General features: G+C 38.4%; 1 protein-coding gene across 1 annotated transcript in view; it reads right to left on the minus strand.

The window, feature by feature from the left end:
• The window catches only part of ROBO1 (roundabout guidance receptor 1), a 295,424-nt gene that overhangs the window by 47,931 nt on the left and 219,761 nt on the right, over positions 1 to 27,732 (minus strand). The window contains exons 7-16 of the mRNA XM_041414791.1: positions 17,476 to 17,484; positions 14,697 to 14,821; positions 12,643 to 12,814; positions 10,020 to 10,225; positions 8,543 to 8,624; positions 8,220 to 8,388; positions 7,954 to 8,120; positions 4,766 to 4,887; positions 2,360 to 2,591; positions 996 to 1,117 (exon numbers count right to left, since the gene is read on the minus strand). Of these exons, the coding sequence (XP_041270725.1) occupies positions 996 to 1,117; positions 2,360 to 2,591; positions 4,766 to 4,887; positions 7,954 to 8,120; positions 8,220 to 8,388; positions 8,543 to 8,624; positions 10,020 to 10,225; positions 12,643 to 12,814; positions 14,697 to 14,821; positions 17,476 to 17,484 (1,406 nt within the window). The remainder of the gene's footprint in view (positions 1 to 995; positions 1,118 to 2,359; positions 2,592 to 4,765; positions 4,888 to 7,953; positions 8,121 to 8,219; positions 8,389 to 8,542; positions 8,625 to 10,019; positions 10,226 to 12,642; positions 12,815 to 14,696; positions 14,822 to 17,475; positions 17,485 to 27,732) is intronic.

Genomic DNA, 27,732 nt, shown 5'->3' on the forward strand with positions numbered 1-27,732 from the left:
ATATCCGAAACTAGGCCACAAACAGATTTTATTTACCAGTTGACCAGGTTCTGAAAAGGGTTTTATTATTCTAAATTGACCATGAAGCTTATAAATCTCTTCCCATTCCCATTTTTACTGAGAAGAAAAAAAAAATCAGAATGAGTTTTGATGGCTAGGAATATAGGTTTATAGCACTGTCTTTAAACCTGAAAAATTGCCAAGACATTGTCATTTGAAAGATTTTCTCAATAATGTGCATTTGCAGGGGGCTAAAACTAAAGCTCCTGCCCTTCCATGGCTACAAAGCTTACTTGATGTCTACATTTAAAACATCTCTAGCTTGCTTAGGAAAAATAAACTTCGTTTACTTTGCTATGTAAATTATCACCAAAAAATTTGAACTGCAAATACAGTCTGTGTTCATAAATAAATAACAAACAATAAATATTTTTAATGTACTTTCAATTTGTTAAAAGTTAACATAATGAGAACTGCGTTTGAAATAAAAGAAAAAATTTCTATGCACTAAGAGATTTATTATCATAGAAGCACATTCTTTTCTTGAAAGTTTTCCATTTGTTTTAACTACCTAGTTATGCATAATTTACTCAGATCTTAACACTGTTAATTATTATCCCTGAGCTTTTCAACTCATTAAGCCTGTTTATATTTACTACCTTGGCCAGTGTCTTAGAGTCACAAAGTGGTTCCCAAACAGGTATGATTCCCTCTCTCCTTGTGGGTGCACTTCCCAAGTCATAATGGAGGCAAGGCAGGAGCTGTTTTAATTAAGAGTGTTGACCCTTTTGCTTTGATTTATGGAGGTTTTTCTAATTGCATGACACCACCTAGGCAGAATCACTAAATAAGGAGTTTGATTCAAAGCAGTGACTTTCTCTCCCATTTTCTCTGAGTAACCAGAAGATGGAGCCAAGCATCCACGAACAGCTCTTCCTTCCCTCACTACTTGGCCACGCTCCCTCTGCCAGGGGACCGAGCCGCGCCAGCAGTACCTTATATTCCTGAACCATCCCGTTCTGGTTGTCCTCAGGGGGTGGCTGCCAGGTGACCACGATTGCTGTCCCGTTCCCATCGTTCTTAGTTACTGAAACACTCTGAGGTGGAGCGCTGGGAGCTGTGTGTTCGGAAAAAAGAATGGAATGGTTATGTCTGTCACACCCACAAGCGAGTTTGTTCAAGTGGAAGATGGTTTCTGGCTCTACAAATGCAATGTTTTCTACCCCACCCTTCACTGAGGGCAGTTTGTGCCCAGAAGATGAAGTGATACAGAAGGAAAATGTATGACCCAACAACCAGGCTCTGAGTTCTGCTGTAGTTTTGCTGCGCAGGCCAGGAAAAGTAACACTCCAAATTGTACTGTCAGATATTCATTACCTGCATGTCACAGTTCTGGGCACTGAGTTCCTCACTGGTCTCAAATCAGCTCACCCAGGATCAACAGTTTTGAAAAATAAATTCTGTATAGTCCCCAGTCTAAATCTCAGTTCCTCTAGCGTGCAAAAGATAATGAGTAATACAAAACTTACTAAAATCTGGACATAATGTGTTAGTATTAACATACTTATAATAATAATTTATGTTTTGAATTTGAAATAATCCTTCTAAAAAGTGGGTGCTTAGCTGACACTGAGTATGAACGCAGTTATGCACACCTTTTGAACCACGTGCAGCAATAAACTAGAGCTACACAGCATTTCTAATGGGAGAGGAAGATAGAAAGGGGAAGGTTGCACATCCTAGCAGAAGCACCAAAATCCCTATTCTGAGGCACTGGCCACCTTGCATACTTATCATGCAGCAACAAAAGGAAGAGCTTTATGAACCTTGTCTTTTTAGCACATGTATGAGATAGAAATACATAATTTAGTCCACTCTATCTGTTGCCCGCATTCATCTTTCCATTTTGTCTCACTGACTGATCCACATATAAAAGCCTTCTAAAAACCATGGTTTTCATTCCCCCGCTACACTGCTTTGATGATTTCTGTGGTGTCTGCTATCTACTCAAGATAGTGATTAGCAAGTGCTCAAATCTGACAGAAGTCACTTGTGACCAGCCCATGAACTCAGCAGGGAGGACTGCACACACTGCAGGGAAGATAAAAAAGTGCATTTCTCATTGTGTGTTGGAGGGGATTTTTGCACATCCCTCTCTCTCTGTCTCTCATGCCTGGCTCAGAATATTTACTTCTGTGTCACCAAACAATTCACATAATGATCAGTCTCCTCTGCCACAGATTGCTGCTCTCAAACAGCATGCACTTCAAACAAGATCAAATAATGAACATATCAGAGGAAAGCTGGCCAGGCTGCTACTTCAAAAAGGAAAGATGAAGACTGTCTAGCTCCTACTTGCCTTCTTCCAGGGTCTTTGCAAATTTCACTTCACTATCTGCTCCCTGAAATTCATTAAAGAAAGGGCGGGCCTTGATTTCGTAGTTTACACCTTTTTTCAGCTCCGGAATGATAACACTGTTTTTGGTGGGAGTCCTCACTTCAAAGATCAGCCACTCTGATTCTCCATAAGATGCTGGAGTAGGCCGGTACAGAATTTTATATCCTTGAATATACTGGGATTGCTGGTCCACCTGGCAAGACAGCAGAACACAGAACACATCCATAAACAGGCAGGAACCAGGGGTGATGCCTGTGACACCGTGCACGGCCCCTGGACTATCCCTCATGTTATTCAAAGTAAACATCACTGCCAAAGCAGATAAAGGCTCCTTGCATTATAGCAAATTACAGGCCTGACTCACAAGTGCATTAATCTCTTTGATGCTGGTAGAACTGTGCTGATTTCCCTGGATTTAGGCAGGCATTAAAAGGGGATGATGAAGTTGTATAATATGCCCCAGCTCCATGAAATGAACAGTTTTTGTATCCATGGAGCAAAAGAGCTTGGCACAGGTCAGACTGCTGCAAAACTGAATCTGGAGAGCAGGGCTGGACATACCGGGAAAGGGCTCTACAGTGCCATGGCTCAGGGTGATGAATATGGAGATCAAAGAGAGAGCCTGTCAACTCTCCTGAGGAGTGGAAACTTCCCAAAACCTGTGAAATGAGCACTGCTTCCTGCCTGCTCCTTTTTGGGATAAGCAAATTGAGAGGGTGGCCCTCTGGCACTGTGGCTGTGGCTCTGTCAGGGGCAGATCTCTCCAAAGAGCTTCCCCATGTCCACCCACTCAGTGGGAGGCCCTCTGCTAGAAGGAAAGGGCCAGGTTCCAAGAAGGAACATAAAACTCAGTATGGTAACATGGATAAGACTTGGAAAAGCAAATCAAGCTGATGCTCAATGGTCCTGAGTGCTTTTCAAACTAAGGCAATTTTCTACTAAATGTATGGAGAAAGAGATCTGAGTGTAATCAAGGGCAGATCTAATATGTTTGGCTATAGCTGAAACAGAAAGTTACCTTATACAACTGATCTTTTGTGGAACATTTGCTATCTTTTTAACTGCTGGTTTCAATTTCTGATGAATAAGGAAGTCCAGTAACAACCACAATAAAATTTTTAAGTGCATCTGATTTTCCTGTTTTCAAAAATCTCATACAGTGCTATAATAAAACTGTGTGCTTGCAATTTTGATAGAAAGAGCAACACATTTCATTTTTAATAATCACATAAAGAATGCATGTGTTAGCTGAAACTGAGGTAATGCTTATTTTTGAAATTGCAGAGAAGCCACAGGCCACCCAAGAGACTGACAAAAGCTGCCTGTCTGGAAAAGGTTGCTCTGTAAGTAAAGGTCAAACAAAATTTGCTAGGAACCTGAAAGATGTTTTAATGCATTAGTTTAAAACAGGAGATTGCCTGCTGCAGGTGGCCGTACTGCAGGTGAGAGTGTAATTACTGTGCAACACAGCAGACATCATTGCAGCATCGAGGAGCCCTCGGTGTAGATCAGGACTCCTCTGGGCTATGGCTCTTCTACAAAGTCAAAATGCCTTTTGTTCCTGTTCAAAATATTCTGCTTTGGCATGGCAGGAGATACAGCCTGTGCTGTCCCACACTACCCCTGCCAATATATTGGAATGTTCAAGTGGAAGTCCCACACAGACCTCAAAGCTCACTCCTTATGGTTTTATTTTTGTACATGCTATAATTATATCCCCAACTTTTTCTTAATTCTGCATTCCATTGTCAAACTGATCATTGAGTTACATTCCTCACTCTCTTAGTTCCTCTGCTGTGTCCTCCACGTGGCCAACCTTCTGCTTTCCTGCTGCCAGAGCTACATCAATGTCACACTGCCTTTTTCACCTCTTCTCCCTGCACCAGGCGTACTTAGGGTACCGCAGGAAAGGAGAGGTTCAGATGATGGCTCTCTGATTTGGGTGTGTTCGTCAGTGTGTGTGTAGCAGGGAGATAACACTTTGAAACAGAATTATGCAGTGTTTGCCTCTACAAGTGACTGACAGACAGGGAATTGCCCATGTTGTCTCACTAAGGGACTGATACACATCCTACTGAAAGCAGTGGAAAGGCTTCAAATGATTTGACTTAGGAGGTCAAGGCTGGTTCTCTGAGGAGGTCACTGAAACCCTCACCCTGGGGGTGTGTAAACAGCACTCTCTATGGAGACAAAGATGGAGAAAATAGGTAAAATTTAATGGAAAAGCAGAGCACAAAATTTTTTCCCAGGGAAAAACATTTGCAAGTATACAAACTACTCAGCTTCTTAAAGTGTGACCCCACTGCAGTGGAAGCAGGACATCCAGCAGCACATGTAACCACCAGCAGGGTACAGGTTTGTACTCACAGTCCAATGAACTTCGATTGAGGAGGAAGAAAGGATGGTAGGGTTGTGCAGGTGTAGCACCACATCACCCAGCTCTCTCTGGACCTGCTTGTGATCCACACCTTGACTTGTTGGTGGAACATCTGCAATAATTTAAGATTCCATTCTCACAAGTACACATGATTGTTGAAATAAGTACATGTAAATACAAATGAGTGTGTCAGAAAGTATACGATGCTATCACTATTGAAGTTGAACCTAAGCACTCCTAAGAGAAAACTATACGAAACATTTTCTTGAGCAAACCAACAATGTTTAGGTAGTACCAACTCGAAACACTGCACTTCCTTTGACAGAAAGGCGAGGGTAATGCTGCACACCTGCACCCAAGGATAGGTAAATGGCTACAGTAGCAACTCTTTATTCTTTCCTGCTGGGAAAACATTCTATTGCCCACTGCCAATTCCAAGACACCAGGAAGCCTATAAAAAATAGCAAAAGCAGAAGCTGTATCTTTAGATAAATTCATGACAAACTTACTTGGTGTTACTACAAAATAATGGTAACAACCAGAGAAAAGATAAATTGGTCATACGGCTGCAGCTTCTCTAATGGCAAGAGGCTTCTGTAAACAGGAGGCAGAGCCCAGTTGAGAGCTGATACTTGGACTTGGATTGTCTGATACTTGGACTTGGATTGTCTAATACTTGGACTTGATAGCTGGAAGGATTATTCATATGCATGAAGGGACAAATTCCTCTCAAAACACGCAACAGTATGACGAAAACACTTTTTTTTTTTTTTTTTTTTTTTGCATACTGAGCCCTTGGAAAGCACATTTAACTGAAATGGAATGACTGTCAGACGTGTAAAATTTACAGGGTAATTACTAAGAGGGTGTCTAAAACATGTACTACGGAAAGCAGAGTAACAGTTTCTGTTCTAGGTTCACATCTCACTCCTTGATCACCTCATTTTAAACAAATACCGTGCTGACTGTGGCTAAAATTCTGTGACTGGAAATTCATGAAAGTACTTGCAGTGATTACTACTGAGGTTAATGTATAGTCAGTGAGTGACAAATCTTGATTCTTAGCAAGCAACATCGGTAATAACAAAATAACAAAACAAGAAAATCCTCCACTGAGTCACTGCTATATCTCCATGTAGTATGTTCTGCAAACAGTCCATTATCACAGTATTTCCCTCCTCCCAAAGTTTGAAAGCATTAAAGATAAAAGCTTCTGTTTGGGAGTATTGCCTAAATATCGCCCTGCTCAGAATGTAACAGGAAAGCCAGTGGAATAATTAGTTCTAGCTTTGCTAGTCAGAAGAGATGAGTCATCCACAGTATGGATCAAACTATTCACAGGCTCAGCCATTTGCACATCTGTGCTATAAAATTTTATGTGTGCTCTCTTGTTTCAGCTCCAAGCTTCCAAGACAGGGACTGTCAGTGAAAACACCCAGGAATGTCTGTAAAGGGTGAAGATGAAGGTATTAAGAAGGCAGTGCTGAAGAGACGAAGGCACTGAAGGTAGTAACTTACCTTTATCTTGGTCTGTGGAATGAACAAACAGTTAGGAGCAGACTATACCACCCTCATGACAAAAACCAACTGGAAATTTCTGAACTTTCTTACCTAGACCACAACTTAAACAAAAATGAAATGATATTGGATATTTATTGATCTAAAGGGCTTGACACTCAACACTTTTGACACATTTCTTAAAATGGGAGAAAATTTCACATGTTAGTTGTTATTTTCACTGAGGTATTATGCAGCTCTTGGGTTTTCAGCTCTACTAGGTGCCCAGAGAACAGTGAAGCTTTTCCATGTCATTATAAACCATTCAGCTGAGTGAACAGAACATTTGCTGTTTCTCAGAATCAGGTCAGTAATCAGTTAGTTTGGGACAGATGCAATACTTCTCATCTCCAGAAATGAAACTGCACTACATGAAAAACAGGCTTGTGCAGCTCTATTCCCAGAAATCAGGAATCACTAAAAGGTTATTAAATCTCTCCCTGGTAACAGACTTGGGAACCTGTGCAATCCTGATTTTCCATGGGGCTGTGACTCTGCTGTCCATACATATCCACTGAAATTGTCAGCCGTCAGGAGAAATGCGTAATGCCAAAAGACAGCAATGTGAAACTGGTCACTTCCCAGGGGAGAAGAGAAAGACTTGCTTTCAGACCAGCTACAGAAAATATGAGAAGTCACCAAAGAAAAACGCTTTGTTTTCTTTAGAGAACTTCCTTTCAAAAACTAACATGTACTTAATTACACAAACAAAGAAATAAACATACAACACAGACACTCTTAATAAGCCAGTGGGTCAATTTCTCCAGTAAGCAGGAAGATCAGAAAAACAAACAAACAACAAAAATACAATCTCTATCACTTTTTCTTTGAAAAAGAGTGTGTCTATTTTTCCTCTTCTTAAGAACCTAAGCTTTTCTACTGGAAAAATGCAGGCTTCAGAGCTGCAATGCATTATTCTCTGTACATCATCCTAAGTGTCATTTATTGGCTACAGTGATAGTTTTTTTGTTGACTACAAAGATAGTTTAAATTTTACATAGCTGGACTCAATCCATAGCTGGACTTCAGTCATAGCTGGTGTCAGTGGGTGACTCCTTCATTCACTTCTATCCAGACTTTTCTTCCACTTGGCTATCTCTAAGCACTGCTTTCTACCCTATTTTACTTCCAGCAGTTGTACTATGGAAACACTTGTAACATACTGCCAAAACCTCTTTACTGGTTCATGATGCCAAATTCCTTCAAATTTTCAACTTTTCTCTTTCCTATTGCAGCAGAAATCAACATGCTGTTTCTCTCCCTGTCTCAGTCTTAAGCCTTATTTGATTCACTGGACAAAGTAATAACATTTCCATGGAATTTGAGGATTTGTATGGGAACTCAAAAACACAGGGATTACTTTGGTTGCTAGCAAGAGTTATTCTGCAAGTTGTAACTACCTTTGGATAAGAGATATTAGAGTTCCCTTAGGCAATGCAACATGCTGTCAGAGTCTGTGTTACAGAGAAATGCAAGTTTAAGCACAGTATTTTACTGCAGTATATATTAAAGCCAAGATAGGTAGAGAGTCCAAAGCTACCAGAATTCCTGCATCTGGAATTGCTTAGTCAACTTGCGACAGCTGCTGTGGACACCCAAAATTTCGGTATCAAAAACCTACCTTGAGTTTTCACTGGATCAGATATTTGGCTTGGGTCGCTCAGCCCATATGCATTAGCTGCTCTCACAAGGAAGAGATAAATTGCATTAGGTTTTAGCCCTTTAACTGCAAAACTCTCAGTTTTCACATTTTCAGCTACAGTTTGCCAGCTGCTCCCTGATGCATGGCTAAGGATAAAACACACAACAGCAGGTTAGCACGTGGCTCTTTTAGCAACACATTACATGTAAACATAGAGACAGCAAGATCACACGAGACTCACATACCTGAAGGCCTCAATTATGTAAGAGGTTGGTGTTGCACCTGAATTCAAATTAGGTTGCCATGACAATGTTACTGTATTTCTGCTGACATCTGTAACCTCAGGCTTTGATGGAGCACTAGGAATTAAGTTTGGGTCAGTGGGTCTTGGTGGCTGCACTGGGACTCCAAACTCTGACAAAAGGAGAGAAAAACACTGAGTATGGACAGGAAGCAGCTGTAAGCTAAACACTGCTCATATCTGCACTGGCAATTTATGACAGAGTCAGATAACTTCTACATTTCTACTTCTGGTTTTCCTTAATGTATTTTCTCCTAATGGAGTTACCTTGGACCTCTATGAACGCGCTCCACGTCGCTTCGCCACTCGGGGTTGAGGCAATGCAGGTGTAGCGGCCTGTGTCGCCCAGCTGAATGGGAGAAGAAAAGAATAAATATTTGAAACAATCAGGCACTCAGTGGGCTAGATAAGCAATTACAGCTCTCCACGTTCCCCCATGAATATGGATAAACATATTAGCCTGCAAAAACTTTGCAGCAGAAACTCCTTCCATTAGAAGTTATGATTTTGACAAAACAAAAATGGGTGTTTATTTCTGAGCAGTCACAAAAGACTCAGAAATGCTGCAGATTCTAAATTAATGTTAACTATTCTGTAATGAGCAAACTTAAGGCCATTTCCTGTAGCATTTATTCCCTACTCTGCAGAGGTCCTAACAACTAAATTGAGAAGGAACTCGGATGACAAGACCCCATGCAACTGTCAACTTTCTACATAAATAATGCCCGGGGATTTATCAGGACTGGAGCACTGGAGAACATGTCATCCTTAAAGCAAAACTTAAATATTGCACAGGGTACATATGGGGCTCCCTGTGTTAGTATAAATTTCACTCTACAGCAGACCCAAAAAAGAATCTCCATATGCTATCCTCATCCACTTCTCTATGTTGGATTATTTGTCCATATGTGACTTAATCACATTTCAAAAGTGTTTCTTTTTTTTTTTCCCAAAAAAGAAAGAAATGCTATCCTCCTCAGGTCCCAGCTCAGCAGATGAACTGAACGGAAGTGATCAAAAATCAGAGATTCAAGTTCTAAGCCAGTCTAACTTGTAATTGGCAGCAGGGCAACTCTAGGGAATATGGTAAAGTGATGTATTCAGCCTAATCTAAAAAAAAAAAAAATAAACATTATTTCACTTCAAACCACAGAAAAGATAGCAGAGAGTGTCTAGTATGATACAACTTCCATTTTAGAACATTTTCAAGTGTGCAATGCATGACCAGCAGCAATACTGGCCAGGTACTATAAGTCCCTGAGGAAGTCAGGTGTTTGACAGGTTAACAATTTTAAGCTATGTTACACTGATGAGTGAGCAGGTTTAAACACTAAAAGCTCTTATGAAAAGGCTGTGTACATGGTTCTATTACTGCATATGCTAAACACAGGTTTTCTTTATAAACATTTGAATTAACTATATCATTTTAATCTATTAGTGCTAAAGCCCAAATAATGTAATGATTTGTCTTACTAAAATACATTCCCCTTTATGTTTTAAGTACCAAATAATTCCCTTAATTAATACCTCTTTAGAGTATTTTTTGTTAATGAAAATGATGTGCCCTAGGCAAGTGTTAAGCATAAAGAATGTACTATCTGAAAATATGAAGTATCAAAAATTTTAGTACATTTATGTAACCTTTCATTAATTCTAAACATACGGTTTACTACATCAAAAATGCCTGGAGGTGAAAGCACAAAATGAAACAAAACAAGAAAACCCATTTGACATTTCAGGCTACCTTGGCATATCTGATCTGCAGGGCTCCTGTCTCCAGCTGCTTGATGCGAGAGTCTTGGGTGGAAATGAGGATCCCATCCTTTTTCCAGAGGATAGTGGGCATTAAAGTGCCTGTGGCCACACAGTTCAGTACTAAAGTACCATCCACAGCTACAGTCTGATTCACAGGACCCTGCCGAATGACAGGGGGTGGCCGGTCTGCAATCACTGCCAGGAGAAACATCAGGAAAGACATTTCTGCAACTGGAAGCAATTTTCTAATCATCTAAGAAACAGCAGTTGCTTGAGGCTTTGAAACAAACTAAAAATAATTAAACAAGTAATTAAAGTTGGAGGCATGCATTATTCAGGGCAGGTTGCATTATAATGATGCACAGCTAGGGATGTTTAAAATGATACACAACACAATATTTTCAGAACAGAGAAAGGATTGCATATTACACACTGCTATCCTCCAGGCATTCTCCAAGTCCAATGTCTTTATGAAGTGATAATGGAAAAAGAAAGGACTTCCCAGATTCTTTGGCAAGGCACAGACTTCACCTTCTCCATCTTTCACCACTGCCAGGCCTGTGTAACACAGCTCATACTTCCAGCATTTAAAGACAGAGAAAAAGGAGGGAGGCAATCAGGGGGTAACCTCACAAATACCTACTGCTTAAATAACCACTTTTTATGTGCCACCAACTCATCTTGGTGCTGTGTCGTAATCGTGAGATGCCCAGCAGTAGGGTAAAGCGAACACAAATGGACAGAACCATTTTGGAAAGATTTCTCCTATGAAATATTTTTCCAGTAGTTTCTGACTTTTATGAGGACTTCAGAGCCACAAAGAAAGTCCCACAATCCCATTGTCTATGTCAATTTCAGTGCATATTTCACACAATGGAAATTAAGTGCTATTGATGGGTTATTTGATTATACTGCACAGCAAAAAGTAAACCAGTCTCAGTATTCACTGAAAAAAAGAATGGTAGTATTCCCTTATTCAGAAAAGAGGTAAAAGTTATCTTTTAGGGATCTGCTCTAGCCATAATTTAAATGTCATAAATCTGTAGAGCAGTGTCATGGGGCTCACGTAACTTAAAAACTGGTTTGGTAGCTGAAATATAAACCTGAAGTTCTGATAATTTGTGAACATTAGATATTTCTAAATTATTTTTCATAACAACAGACAGGATGTTAGCAGTGGGCTTTTTTGGCTAAATGCCAACTCCCATAATTTCATTTGCATGTTCAAATGACATTCTGTTTTCAACTGTATTATTTATCCTTTAGTTCTTGTCCCAACCTGTTGCCACACACTTTAAGGCCATTAAAATCCTTCTCTGCGTAGACAGACAAAATAAGCCTATATATAATTTGCATTTGACTTTGACAAGTTTGTAAAGAACTTCGCAGTTGGCAAAAGTAAGGAGTTGACTGATCTGTGCTTTATAGGAGAAACCTAATGACACAAATTTATGGCTGATTGAAGTCCACTGAAGCTGACGGCAAATCCTCCTACCTTTAGGAAAGCCATTCATAAATGTATTCTAATACCTTTACAAATATTCAGCATATTCTGCCTCCACTTTTATAGAAGTACCAAAAACTGCGCCAAGAAATTTAAAAAAAGCATCTCTCATTAGATCAATCCAGAGAATATAATAAAGAAAATGCATTTAAAATTATTATTTCCAAGTTCAGATGGCATAGGTCATTAGCAGAAAGCTGTTACAAATTTACTTCTCATCCTGCCATGGCCTTCTCCCCAGTGGAAAAATGGAAAAAAGAGGATTAGGAAATGTGGTTTACAATTTGTGAGGAGCCAGAAGGGATGTAGCCCTATTCCTCCTATGTCAATCCAGGGGAGGGGGAGATAAAGAAATGATTTTATACTACAGGTTCACTGCATGTTTCCAGTACTTTATTATTTCTATGTTTTCCATAGGGCAAAGGGCTATTTTATGGAAACTTCTCAGACAACAGCTTCCCTCTGCTTAAATCCTCTCTCTTATCCTCTTCCTCTGTAAATGCTAAGATTAGCATTTTCCCTGTGTATCTCTGCTGTTAAAAATAAGAAGTATTTCTGATAATTGGCAAACTGGCCTCACATTACTTCTTGTAGTCATGCTCCCTGTAGCTTTCTCATCTTGTATTTCTTCCTAACTACTCCTAAAAAGGGATGTATAATTTCTGTTATTCTGCTGATCTCCATACAGGTTGGTATTTTTTTTCTTCCTAGCTAAAACAAAGTATTAAGAAACAGGAAAAAAAAACAGGTAAATGAAGGGCTAAGCAAATGGCTGCACAATAAAAGGGATAAAGAACCAAGCAGCAAGAAATCTGAAAGCAAATTAAATCAAGTGGGAGAAGCTAAAAAAGATTCAGATAAAAATTAACAGATCTGACAAAATCCATATACTGAATATAATTGCCAAGTACAAAATGGAAATATAAAGTTACACATAATCCAGAATATAAGCCCCTGACAGAGATGGCCAAACCAGGATTTTTATGTTCAAAGAAACATGCAGTCCACATTTATGCAAAACAGATTTCAAAGTAGTGTCACATCACCGCACTGCTATCTTCAAATAAAAATAAAAAACTTGGAAATGATAAAATGAATCTATGATTACCATCTGTAACTTCCAAGTAGGCTTTTGTTATGATACTTCCTGCAACATTTAAAGTCTGGCAGATGTAGTACCCCACATCAGATCTCTGGACATTGGTGATGGTGAGGTCTCCTGTCTGGGAAACTGAAAATCGGCTGGATGACTGAGGGGGCTGGTATGAGAAAAGCAGATTCTAAAAGATATACAGGAAAGAAGTGGGGAAAAAATAGGTTAAATAAATTCAAATATCAATACATGTAACTTTAGTATAGCTAAACAAATTAATCTTTTCATATTATACAGAAAACATTCTGCTCTTCCTGTATTAAGCATGTCTATACCACAATGTGCATAGCTTCTGTAGGATTTTTTGATGGTAAAATAGGTGCAGATGTGCACATAGAATTGTGTAAGACTTTCGAGATTGCTCTAACACTCACTGAGATTGATACTGGACTTTGCACCAAGTGTAACAGAGTCTAGTGAAGATGTGAAATGTGAAGATACCACAATGGTACAAGCAACTGTGGTGAACCTCAGTAATTTGCTTCAATGCTCTTTTTCAGAACTTGCTCCAGGGCATTAGTTTGCTTTCATTTAAATGCAGATGGTGGTTTACTTATCTGTATTTTAACATTTGCCTTCCCACAAATGGAGCAGTTTTTAAAAAAAAGAGATGCTCTGTAGGTCTCTCTGAATAGAGTGTGTTTTATGAGAAGTCGTATGTTACTGAATTAAATCCTATACCTATTTAGATAGTTTGGGTATGAAGTACATAGTGTTTACCAAAAATCAGCTGGGGGTTGAATTTCTACCTCTGGCTGAACAAGTTATGAATAAGAATACTTTAATATCACAGAGGGTTTGTTTATCTCTTTTTCTTGGCTAACTACATCTTCCATTTCCAAAACTTGTCCAAAGGAATGAGACACAATAATCTCCAGTACTAGCAAACCCTATCCTTGACCTCCTCTTTCATTTCTCACAACCATCACAAGTGGTCACCACTCAGCAGAATCAAATAGGAGTGGAAAAAAAAAAAAGAGGTACTAGATAACATGTGGCTAAATAAACAAAATAAAATAGAATAATAAATAAAATAAATACAATAAAAGCATAATATACTGCTGAATGTATACCACTGAAGATGATAATCTAAATTTGGTCATCAGTCTAGTTGTACATAGGTATTCAGACAAAAATGTTGCAAATGGAATAAAGAAACCCATCTCCAAGCGTTCTCAATTTCTCTGCCCTATTGTTTTGTAACACAAAGAACCCTGTCATACACTCTTTGCACCATTCATTCCTTCATTCACAGGAAAAACAGAATCCCATATTCCTTCTTTCCTTCCAATAAAGAATACTTTGTGTCACATACCTCCTTCAAAAGATGACTGAAAGAAAACTGCAATTCTCTTGCTTTGCTATATTGTGTTTCGCTCACTAGCTTTCAAGATACTTTACAAAGAAGATGAAAATAATTTTCCCTCCCATTCAAATGAGGAACTTGGGAGAAAAAGTGACCTATTCAGGTATGTCTGTCAGTCAACTGATGGAGCTGGAAAGTAGTTCTCCTCAGCCCAGAACCAGAGTGCTACCCATGCAGTGATGCAGATCAATGCAGCAAATAGTTTAGTTTGCCAGAAACTCAAAAACACATGACAAACTAACAGCTGCACCATAAAACCAGAGCCAAACTTTCTGAAAATTTGGGATTGTTTGGGAGTTTGACCAAATTTCAGAGTAAGTCATCTCTCCATTTCTTAAAAGTTCTCCCTGTTAGGTAAAATAGAATATCAGAGTAGTGAAACATGGAATGTTCCTAGTTGATTCACGTACTTATTTTTACATTAATGGAGAAAACAGGAGACAGTAAAACATACATCTTTTCCAGTAAGACTGACATCACCTAGCATGCACATGACTTAGAAACAAAGAATAAGTATCCAGCATCTCCAAGCTCTAAACTTGTTTTCCTCATCTTTAAAACAGCAATTAAAATACTATTCCCTCATATGTGAAACCATTTCATGAAGAAACTGCCAGGAAGGAGGACAGAAAGGCTGTTTCACCTGACTCCCTTCTCTCCGCCAGAAGATGGCTGGCTGAGGGTTCCCAGTTGCTTCACACTGGAAAGTCACCGTTCTCCCCAGTGCAGCCACCTGGTCTCGAGGCTTTACAACAAACTGTGGAGGCTCTGAAAGGAGAACACCAAAAATAAATTAATCACACTGCCATCAGCTGATTTGAAAGAACAATTTGCCTCCTGAGTTTTAATGGTATAAACCAGAACAGTAAAGTTTCTTTAATAAGGAGAGGCAGCACAAAGACACATTGGTCTCTAACAGACACAGCTTCAGCTGTCTGTCTGTCTGATCAGATCATCTTTTCTGTCTGTACCTCCCAATTAAAACTCTGTGCAACATCTGCTTTTAGTGCTTACCCAGTGTACAAGGAAATGAGTCCCACCAGCTCGATGAGACAACTTGCAGAGCAACAGTCACCAACACAAACAAATCTGCTACAATTTGGTTTTTAAAGGAGGAATAGGGCGTCAAGCCAGAATGGAGAAAACTTTGAGGGACAACTGGCCCACAGGTCACACTTTGTTAAGGGCTGCAAGACACACTGCCGAGTAACTATGAATTCAGGCTTACACACACAAAACTCATAATCTCTGTTTTAGGAAAGCTGAGGAGAGAAAAAGCCCTTAAGTGCTTATATAAGAGACTTTTTATGTAGTCATGATCTTAAAAAAACTTGAAGTCAAAAGCCCAAGAAATACTATTCAAATTATGACCACTTAAAATCTCCAGTTCAAACACACTGAGAAGGAATGAATTTAAAGGAACAGCAGAGCTAAATGTCTTTCTCATTTACATACGCAAGAGCATGCTCAAACAAAATATATATGCAAATGAAGGTAAATTTGAAACATCTGCTCAGCCTAACATTATAAATACTGCCAGCATTGTTTGATTTATACTGACTTCAACAACCCCTTCATCCAGCAGTAAGTAGAATGTCAAAAAATCATGTCACATTAAAAAAAAAAAAAAATCAGCATAGATGGCATTGGTGATGCTAGCACAGAACAAAATCTAGCAAGTTCTACAGGCTGCTAACTCTTGCTTCTTGAAAAATGTGCATTAAATTAAAGCCCATTTATTTATTAATTTCCATTTTTTCTGATCATCTGCCTAAAACTAATTATGCTCTCGCTCTTTTTTGGATTGAGAATAAAAGGGATGTTTTGTATCTCACTTTAAGAAATTATTTTGATATTCATTTCCTTTTTTTTTTCCCTTGTGAACATTGATGTTTTCACAAGATTTTCCTTTTAAAACAGTGCAAAATGTGTAATTCAAAGATGTGTTTTGCAAACATCAAGCGGCAGTGGCTTTATCTAGCATAAATTCAGTAACACTTAAGTCCTTTTTAAAACAAAAATACTTTTGGTGTTCCTGTGGGCCAAGTCTTGCAGTTATCTGTTCCCCCTGCCTTGTGTCTACTCCCTGGTGAGCTCATATCAGAATATATTCTTCCCATGCCACTCCTGCTTTGAGAGGAATTTGTGAAGCATAACACTACTGTCTATATTTGGATGCAAATGCTACCTTTCCTAGCATTTCCTTAGATAAGAAACTATGCAAAGCAAAGGTAAGATTGACCTACTGTAATTAGCTGACTTCAAAACATTTAGCTCTGAAACGTTCAACCAGTACCTCGGAAGAAGATGTGGGAAGAGTTTGACATGACAGCACGTTTCATTTGGGAGGGAGAACTGGCTGGGGGTTTGCCATGGGGTTGTGAGGCATGGGGAGGGGGGAAATGGAGATGAGGGTGAAGCACCTTTGTTATGCTGCTAGATTCTAGTAACGAGAATAAATTTAGCATAGAGTTAAATGTAGGGCTTGGCAGGTTCTGTACTAGCCTCTGACACAATGTCACGCAATGTGGAACTAGGGGTCTCTAAACACTGTGCTAGTGCAGAGGATTTATGGGGTTGCAGATTTTGTTGAATTCAAGGACAGCTATAAAGAAAATAAAATGGTTCTGACCGCTGGACAAATAGCTGGATGGTTGTGAGGTATAGTACCTCAAGATGACCATTCAGGGACTACTTACACAAAAAGGAAGGGGAATTTAGTCTTATAGGCAGCCATGGTAGAATTTATAAAACATAAACAGGCACATATTTCCCTAAGAATTATTCCAAATACAAATTTTGTATGGATACTACTCTAAAAATATATGCATATTGCCCATATATGTATTATTCTAAATCTATTGCAATTAAGGTAAATAATAAAAATCTTATTAGCTTCAATATTAGAAGAATTAAACAGTAAAACTATTATTAAATTCCATTCTGTGTTAACTGTACTGAAAGCTTTTTCACTGCCTTTTTTTTAGTATCATTTAGTTTGATTTCACACCTTGGGTCACACACATGTGGTATGTAATGATGATGTAAAAGATGCCAAAATAATAAATCCCCGTAAGAAAAACACAACTTCTATCCTAGAAACCTTTTAACCAAACACAATATTTTTAGCACACTTTGAAGTTCAACCCATGCAGTCACTGAAGAAAGGAGACATTAGAATTTGACTCGCCACATCATATAAAAACAGACAGAAAATTTGCAACCCATTACCTTTCTCTTTGCCATTAAGTTACCCATACTTCATGCAGAATTTATTCTGTTCGATGTGTCTTGCCAATAACAAGTAAAAGATGGGAGCTGAGTGGTTGGAGGACATGGAAGGGGATGGATGGGAAGGGGAGGAGAAGTTTCCGTCACAGTGAAACGATGACTAGAAGATGGCCAATAAAATTTCAACTTACCAGACACAACTAAAAACAAAAACAAAACAAAAAGAAAACATGGAATAAATAAAATTGAACAGATATGAAACAAAGCAAAGAATAAAGCAAAATTAAAAAAAGAAATTAAAAATGGATCCTTGGTAAGAACTTTAGAAAGCAAACACATATTCCGATATATGAAAAACAGGTTTATAATGTTGAACAACATTTTTATATTTTGATTTTTAAACAGCAGTCTCTATCACATACTGAAAAGTAGGTGGCAGAGGAAAATGGGTAACAGACTGAAATGCTGGCCAGGCAGTCTGGGTTCTACTCCAAGCCTTTCTAATGAACTGATGTGTACCTTGAGTAATTTTTTTTTCCCCACATAATTAATATTCATCTGCATCAAGATTTTTACACTGCAAAATTAACTTAAAATCTCCAGTAAATATCAATCTGCAACATTGCTGAAATGGAACAGTAACATTTCCAGCCTTTCTAAAGCATCAAACATTTACAAATGGAATGTATTTTTCTGAAGCTAGTATCTGTTAAAAAAGAAAGTTTTAAAAGAAACTAATAATATGCTAAGGCATTTAGACCACACACAAATCTCTTTAGTATAGGATTGCTGAGTCAAGGTCATAAGGCTCACTAATAAACTGTAAATGCAAAGTATACCACAATTAAAACTAGTTAGAAAAGATTCTTAACCCTCTTCTTTGTCCCCCAAACCGGAATTTCATTAAAATATTCAAAACAAAACATTTATTGCAAAACATTTGATTTTTCAATGGAAATGTTCAGTGGTAAGTTATCAAAGATTAAGTTATCATTCAACCATTGCTCAAAATTTTCATAAGCTTTGAAATGGCTCAGATCCTGGCAAAGTAACTTTGCTTATAGAAGAAAGTCATGTTAGAAAGTATTCCAACCTCATATCAGTGATGGAAAGAATAGATTGGAATGAAAACCCAAAAAAAATCAAAAAACCAGAAGTAATGCATTTTGAAAATATATATGAATAAAAAAAGAAAAAGTTAATTAAAAAAAAAGGTTAGTTGGTGATTACAGTAAAGGTTCATACAGATATAATTTTTTAAATGCATGCTACACCTTGGTCTTATCACTTTATGCTGAGAGTAAACCACCTCGAGTTCAGCATGGGCACACTCATATTGAGTAGCTAAGCACCTTCAATTCACCATCCTCTGATAAACACATGCAGGAAACCAGTAATACCCACTTTGCTAACATTCATTAGGCATGAGGAATCTTGGCCTCCTGTTCTAATAAATTCAGAGTACTCCAGGTATATTATGAAAACAAAGTAGAAAGAGAATCAGACCGACTATTTGAATTTGGAACATGTTGAAGACAAGAGCCTGCAACTGCATATGCCAAACCCAGATCAACCAGATTTGAGTTTTATAAGAAACTTTTCTCTTTTTTTTACGGAAATAATCTCAAAGAGAGGAAGTTTAAAGTACCATCTTACAAAGATTTGAGTTTTAAAGAATGATTCTGGATGCGCACTAGCCTTCTTTAAAAGGTATTTCTCAAAAAGAAAATCAGTGTGCATTACTCTGGTCAGATTATCTGTAAATCTATAATTCCTAAGAGGAGTGGCCAAGAAATTCTACACACAAATTCCTGAGAGAAATCTGCTCTTCACCAGGATTCAGCTCCCAGCAACTCTTGTTCGTGTGTAAGTCTACATTTCCCACTAACCGTTGCTTTTTAACTGAAAAGCTCTTTACTAAACTTGCAATCTGAAAGTGCTCTGGAATTAGAAATGATTCTCCACAAAACACCACTCATTGTACAGCCTGATAAGAGACTTAATGGAATGAAATTCTTGCACAGAGAAAGCAACTCTAAATTATTTTTTTTTCCCTTGTTGAGTAGTGCCAAGAAGAGGAAAGTTCAGCCTTCTCAGTAGCAATGCAGAGCAGCTCAAGTCCTCTACTGTAAACTCACTGCAAAATGCCTAACAGGGTGCTCAATTATATTTCTACAAATTAAATTAACTTCTAAGTGCTGAATTTCCTCTTTTCTTTTTATTAAACATTTCTTACTGTAGGTCAAAAATAACCCTGTCAAGAAAATATATTTTTTTGCCCACCTGTAAAAACAGAGGGGACACTGATACATGAAAATAAATCCCTGTAGAAACAGGGCATCACACTGGTTGCAAATCTGTGGAAAGGGCAAAGGGTGAAGTTTCATAGAAAAAATCTGAACAATTCTGTCAGAGGGATATCATGTGGTTTAAAAGAACAACAATAATAGCAACATCTACAACAAAGATCACATTCTTAGTTTGATTTGCAGCCTATTGATATCTAAGGTTACTAAAACTGAGAAGCAAATAGTTTTTCCTCTATTATAGCACATTTTATTTGACACCACTTTCAATTACGAATTAATTTTCCCTGTGTTAATCATGGCTTTTCACATGGCAATTAGGTGGAATAACCTGTTTGTAAAGACAGGAAGTTAGCATGTAAAACCACAACTACCAAAGGAATAATATTTTTGCCTTTCATATAATTTCCTTGACATGCAATGCTTTTCAGGGAAGACATGTCTAGTCGCTGAACAAAAACCAAAAGAAAAGCGGTTTCCAGTCTAGTGACGTGATCTTTTAATGCCTTATTCTTTCCAGCAATCCTATCAATCTCTCTGGGACTATTGGTATCATTAAATCCACTCACAGGAGTAGGAATTTGCAGTTTTAGGACTTAAACTACAGCCCAGTACAGTTGCCAGATGTTAATGGAGCAACTATTACATTTGACAGATGTAGTTTTGTAGGTTCACATCATAATCAGGTTGGAAGCAACCTCAGAGGTCTCCACTCCAACCTCCTGCTCAAGAGGGTCAGCTACAGGGTCAGTCAGGGCTTGATCCACTCAGGTCCTGAAAAATTGCAAGCAATAACAATGCACAGACTCTGGCAGCTCACTCTGCTGCTTGGCTGCCCAGCCAGTGGAGAAATGCATTCTCATATCCAGCCTCAATATGCCTTGTTTCAACTTAAATCCCTTGGTCTGTTGTGCTCCCTCCATGCTCTGCTGGGATGAGCCTGGGTCTGTCACACCCTGGGGTCTCATATGAGACCTCTACATGCTGTGTGCAATGCCTGCATCTCAAAAAGGCACATTTTGTGTCTCATTTTGCACCTCTCCTCACAGAGGTGAAGGCAAATGTTGATCTAGTGTTTCTCTAGAACCCACTGGTTTCCTCATAGTTAGAATAAAATATTATAGCATTGCATCCATCTCTTAGTCTGCCATTAGGCAACTTAGAAGCTTCAAGTACACCACTCTTGATGGCTTGGTAGCAATTATCTATCTCAAAAGGAGTAAAATTATAGACATTTTAATATATGTATACTAATAAGATGCTTTTGAGATCTTGAGATCCAAGGTGGTACTTAACAATTAAAGAGTATTCCGTTCAGCATGTTTAATACTCATTAATTATGGTTTTCACTATACTATTTACAAATATCTTCCAGGTGCTTGGAAGATATCCTGTTATTTAACTGCCATGAGTTGAACACTTTTGATTGAAGCTCAGTGTTTCATTTCTGATTATTTTAAAAAAATCTTCATGCCTTCAAGGACTGCTGGACACTAATAGAGGTTATTATAAAAGAAGGAAGAAAGTATAACTCTAGACCAGAGAAATTAAACAATCCCAATTTTCAGGCCAATAATTACACAAAACAATCAAGCTCATATCCAAACTTTAGCTTCTGTTTAAATAACAGAATATATAGAATATATATAGAAAATGGCAGTCACAATGAAATTCGGATTCCTTTCAAGTAATTTTGTGATACATTAATCCCAGTTCAAATGTAATATTTCAGAGATGACATGTGCCTGTAGAAATGAAGTGGTAGGAGATGGGACAGGAGTATGAGCAGATGTGCTGGAGTAGACAGTAGAGTGAGAAACTGGAATTTCCACTGGGATTGGCCAGGTCCAGACTAGACAGTGAGAGGGGAGAAAGTGCAGAGCTAACAACAGAGATAGCACAGAGATTGCTGTGTTATCTGTCAGGGAGCTGAAATTCAGCTGTTTGTCATCTTCATGTGAAATAAATGGGTGAGAAACCTGCAGTTCATGACCTCTATCTGAAATGTGTGGGTATAGAAAATTTGGGCACTACAGTCACATGTAGAGGAAATGTAAGAGTCTGATTATGTTTAACAAACTGGTCAAACTCTGACTTTTCACACCTTAAAAAACAAACTAACAAGAAATCCTGAATCATTCCAAACAAAAACTCTGTAAAAAGCTGCCAACATCTTCTATTCAAAAATGTGTCTAATTTCTAATCCTGACCACTGAATACCTCCCTGCAACATGACTACCAGATATTTATGTTGGTGTTTTGCAAAAACTATTCTTAACAGAGATAGTTTAAGACAATATGCCATGTTCCATTTCCTATCTGGCGATTTGTAGGCTATTTGTTCTTATCAAAGCAATCTGAAACACTCAATATCCTTGATATACACATCTCTCTGCAGTCATTTGTGGGAAGTATCACTTTCTACAGAGACATAAACAAAAGCCTGAATCTCTTGTCCTGAAAAAAATATAAATGCTGCCATTCAGCTGCCTCCTGGCTTCAGCCTGTGAAAAAAACAGGAAAATAACACCAGGTACAGTACAAAAGAACTGGGGTATATCACTTTTCATCCTCCCTGGGCTCTCTATTTTCAGCTGTCACTTCTTGAGGTATAACTACATATACACACAATTCACAATTTTTCCTGGATTTTCTGCTGAAGTTCACATTGATGTGGGACCAGCCTGGGCCACCCTTACTCACCGTGAATGCTTTCACAGTGCGTGGTCCCAGAGCACCAAGTTTGACACAGTGCAGCACAAATGTCGGAGGAAAGGTCTCGCAGTCTGGCGCCAAGCACGCCACAGCCACAGGGCTGAGGTAAAATGTTTACGTGAGATTTTTGATGGCTCAAATCAAAAGTGATGACTTGTAACTGCAAACCCCCAGCAAGGGAGCGATCATGGCTTATTGTATTTATGATGAGTGGAAAAATTCTGTTTTAGATTGCTGCTGATTTGTCAGATAAGCACTTCTTATGTTTAAAGGAACAAGGGACTACAGTAACTTCAAATTTACCAAACCTGAGAAGATAAAATTTGATTGGAAACAAAAAATAAGAGATTAATTATTTTCTATAATTGTAATGTGAAGAATGAAACTAAGATAGAAACAAGTGACTTACTAGATGGAAAAATAGTTCTGATATTAAGACCACCTTTAGAATTAGTGAAACCCACAAAAATGCTTCAGTTTCACAGACAGAAAAGTGAACATGGAGAAAATTTCAGTATAAATTAGGTGCTGCTTTCCTCAACATACTTTCAAAGTGTTTTATAGTTTTATAAAAATTGAATTTATTTATTTTTGTTTATAATTTATTCACATTCCCTCTTCTGCCTGAACACTGAAAACCAGTCAAGTTGCCCTGGTTTCAGCTGGGGTAAAGTTAATTTTTCTTCTTAGCAGTTGGTGTAGTGCTGAGTTTTGGATTCAGCATGAGAATAATGTTGATAACAGACTGATGTTTTGGTTGTTGCTGAGCATTGCTTATCCCAAGTCAAAGACTTGTCATGCTCTGCCAAGTGAGGAGGGATACAAGAAGCTGGGAGGGAGAGCATGGCTGTGACAGCTGACTTGAACTGGCCAAAAGGATGTTGTATGCTATGGAACATATTGTCCAGTATTTAAACTGATGGTAACTGGTTGGGAGCTGCTGATCACTCTTCAGAAGGAAGTTGGCTGTCTTCAGCAGGTGAGCAATTGTACTGTGCATCACCTGTTCCTCTTGGATATTTTTCTCTCTCTTCATTACAATTAGTGGTTTTGTTGCCATTAGTATTATTAGCATATTTTACTCTGTTTCAATTAATTATTAAAGTCTTGTTGTCTCAATCCACAGATTTCTGGGTTTTGTTGTTTGTTTGATTTTTTTTTCCAGATTTTTTTTCCCCATCCCACTTGGTGGAGAGGCATTCAGGGGCTGTGTGGTACTTATTTGTCAGCTGTGGTTTAACCATGACACGTGCCAGGCAGTAACAGAGAAACAGGCTGGCTGGAGTTTGTGCCCTGCACAAAAAGTGCCACTCTCAGGATACTGAGGGGCTGCCAGCTGCACTTGTCACTGTGCACTTCCTCCAGAAGCCTCAAGACAGCTGCAGTCTGGAAACTTGGTGTCACATCATCCTGACACTACCTCTGACCGTGAAGGGCAGGATATATGCTCTCATTCCCAGCACATGGCATGTGCCTGGCAGGCTGGATTTAGCCTGTGCCTTGGACATGAAACCCAAAGAAAGGAAAAAGGCTGGCGCCTTTGTGCACTCAGGAGAGCTGACGTGCTCCAGGGGAAGTGATCTGAGCAGGAAAAAAGGCACTTGTCTCTCCTTGGTGCTGACAGGACACACACAGCCTTGGAAATGTAAGTGCTTCTGGAGCTGTTGCACATTCCAGGGAGAGAGACAGGCCAGGGTAAGGCTTCGGAACACCTCTAAAAACGGGTGTCATAACAAAGGCTGGCAGTTCAACATCACCAACTCCAGAAACAATTCTAGACACGAGCTTCAAGCACCAAGGATTCAAAATCAATGTTTCTCCATCCTACAGCAAGAAGGAATGTGGCTTCTCCCAGCTTTGCAGTGGGAGCAACAAGCAATTTGTTTTGAGAGCTTGTAGTTTCCCCTATTGGCATTAAAACATCTCAAAACTTCTTTCTCTCTTTGGTGGTTTAAACTCCACCCTCTGCTGATAAACACCACAAGATCTTTGCATTAACCAAACCTCCTGCTTGGGTGCTATTCTCATTTCAATCAAATGATATTAACTCCTTATGGATTTCTGGCCATTCTGAGATTTAGTTTAAGTTTAGAGGTGCTTCCTTCCTCAACTCTGATTCAAGAGGCTGGACAGTAAAATCTGGCTCTGTTTCAGCTGTGTATCAGTCATGCAACTATATAATCTTGAAGTCTGATTTTAAGAAGGTAATGAAGGTAATGAATTTTCCCTTTAAAAAAAATCAAGATTAAAAGGGCTACCCAACTGTCCATGTCTGTCTACATAGGTGAGGAACCCACTGCAAAAACTGGTGGGTAGACAACAGTGTGTGAAATATACTCATATGAGACTTTTTGCTTTGTAACTGATACTAGGAAAAAATTGAGATAGATCATAATCTGTCCTCCTGCAGGATTCAATGAAGATTTCTACAATACAAAACCAAAAAAGTAGAAAAAAGCTTTACAAGGCAGCTTTAAAGGTAGCACTTCTGAGGTTAATATAGGTACTACATAGTTTAAGGTATCAGAGTACCACTGTAAAATATAAACTGACCAGTACAATTTCCATTGGATTTCTTTTTTTTTTTCCCTGTCAAACAGGTAACACTGAATGTGCACAGTGCCTTTGAATGGCAAAATGTGTATATATCCTGTAGACACTGCCTTGAGGTCACTGCCTTCTTTTCCTTTGAGAGAAATCTCAAATAAGGAGGGTAGAAGACAGAGAGGGAGAGAGGGGGATTTAAGATTTTCCAGAAGTTTCTCTCCGAGTCTACCTTCCCATTTCCTTGCTCTGGATCCTCCTAAACCACATTATAAACCAAACATAATTTAGAGAGCACTCTTATGAAGAGTCTAATTCCATCTATTTAAAAACTAGAGTGATGTGGTACACTGTCAAGTCCTGTTTCCCAGGCTTCTCTTTTCAGAGAAGAGAAGTTGTCTTCCCCCGTGTTTTAAATGAACTGAGGTAATTTTAGGCACTGCTGCAATCTAAGTAGTCGTGGCTACAAATATTTACACTGAAGCCTTTTAAAAGAGTGAAAAAGGATGAATTTTAAATAAACTGTGCAGAAGTACAAAAAGATTATGATAGATAGATACTATCTGAAGGATTCTTAGGAGCTTCCTACTGCATTTTTTGACTTACAGTTGAAGATAGTAGAACTGAAAAGGAAACTGAGTGGGATTTTTTCCCCCAGCTGTTTATGATAGCACAGAGTACTTCTTGGAAAGGAGAACTTGAAATCCATAGCAACCTTCTTATAACAAGTTAAAGCTATTTGTGAAAAGTGGCCAAGGCCCATGATCAACGGATACCAACACACACTAAAAATGGAAGGACAATAAATCTCTGCAGTGCACTAACTTGTGATCATTAAAAAATGTTGGTTTGGGCATACAGTACTCAGTGAGGAATACTCTCAAGTGAAATGTATTATTTCGAAAGAAACCTGGATTTCGTCTCATGGAGATGCCATACCCCCCACACAGAGACAACCAAGTGCACACTAACACCCCAACTTATGTTTCAATAATGTTAACAGGACATAACTGTGACATATTAACAAAATTTAATTATATGCAGCAAAAAATACAACATGTAAGAATTCTACGCAAGCCAGACTATCCACCACATACCAAGAATTTTTACTGTCGTGGAGGCAGAAATAGGAACAAGATGCTTTAGGAAATAAGGATGATCTGCAAAAATAAAATAAAACTAAAAAAATTCAGGGACACTTAGCCTGGTTTTCACACAGTTCTCTGTCAAAAGATGACAATGCTATCAAAAGTTGCTGGTAGTCTGAAAGGGCCATCAGACCTTGCTGGTGGACGACTGGACAAAACTAGAACTCTCAGGTGATGCCCTGCTCTGTACTGAGACCCAGAGTGTGACCTCAACTGTGTCAAAAGAGAGAGCAGCTGTCTCATATGAGGAGGTGCAAGTCCTCAGTGGGCTCTCACAGGCCAGAGAGAGACAAAAAGAGAACAGAATCCCTGCCAGTCCTGTGTTTAGAGAACAGGGAGCATTTATGAGAACAAAACAAGCAACCTCATCCATCCAGACGAGGGCTTTGTTTTTGTTTCTCTGTCCTGTCATCCTATTTCATACATAGAAGGGTAAAAAAAAAAGTCATGCCAAACTTTGGGAATTAGAGTGTGGTCATAGGACAAGAGAAGCATACAAATATCTCCTGCAGAAAATGATGATTTATAGATAACAGTTCAGCCTGAACAAGGAATTGTTTTTCTTACACTGGAAGATTCTGATACTGAGCCTACAAGGCAATCAAGTCCACATATAAAGACAGAAAAATTATTTATTACTATTCTTGAGTGTTATTCAGCACCTAGCAACACAGCATTTTAGTGTTCGAACAAAACACAACTGATAGTAACAAATGGTACTCAAAACAGCTTATCAACGTAATGGTTGAATGCACTGTTATGCAGCATTTTTAAATTCCTTGAGACCAATTCAGAAATTACTGATACAAATAAACTAACAAAAGTAAGGGACTGTACTGCATCACTGTACTACACACGGGCTATAAACTAGGCAAAAATAACGTGTGTATTACCTTCTTACAGATGTTTAGCATAATTCAATAAAGCTGATGTTTATTTCAGAATGAACGTATAGCAGAAGTACTGTTTGCTGAACAACCAATTAAAATTACTTTTCCTTGCACTCTGATTTTATTCATAAACCCAAAAATCTTCAAATTATACACCTTGTAGTAAAATTCTACTTTGTCTACTCCAAAGAAAGAATTATCAAAATGTTATCTTTAGAACAGCAGTCACAGTAAGTCTGCAGCAATGAAACCTGATACAAAAATAATTGCTTTTTCCACAGCCATGGGATTTAGGAAATTTCAGGCACTAGAAAACAGCCTTTAGATTTTCTTTGCTACTTTTTTTTTTTTAATTGAATGCTGAAGTATGCTACACGAACTTACTTGCTTCAATCCTCTGCACCCAGTGATTAAAATCCACAATTTTTGAGAATTATACATTAAATAAACCCCTATCAGCAGTAAAAAGCCTCTAGCTTCAACTTATTTCTGTAATAATATTTCTCCAAACTATTTGGATGCCTGTTCTACATGCTTAAAAACATCTGTCTCAAATCCTTGTTTCAAAGTACCAAACTGGATGAAGGAATCTCAAAAGTTTTTATGTGTTATTCTCATGTAAAAAATTGTTGTCACTGTTGTGAGATTCTATGTAAAAAACCAAACCAAACCAGACCGAGCCAAGCCAACATCTATTTAGCACTTAAAAACCATGGAAGCAGCTATTTATTAAAATACTTACAGATTCCTTCTTTTATCCATATTTTAGAAATGCTTCAGGAACATTAGTGTTCATCAGTTGCATCAGTAAGACAAGAACCTTCAGGGCTCTAATCTCCTCTTCA

The sequence above is a fragment of the Onychostruthus taczanowskii genome, unplaced genomic scaffold (genome assembly GCF_017590055.1).
Source record: "Onychostruthus taczanowskii isolate IOZ18803 unplaced genomic scaffold, ASM1759005v1 scaffold47, whole genome shotgun sequence".
NCBI lineage: Eukaryota > Metazoa > Chordata > Aves > Passeriformes > Passeridae > Onychostruthus > Onychostruthus taczanowskii.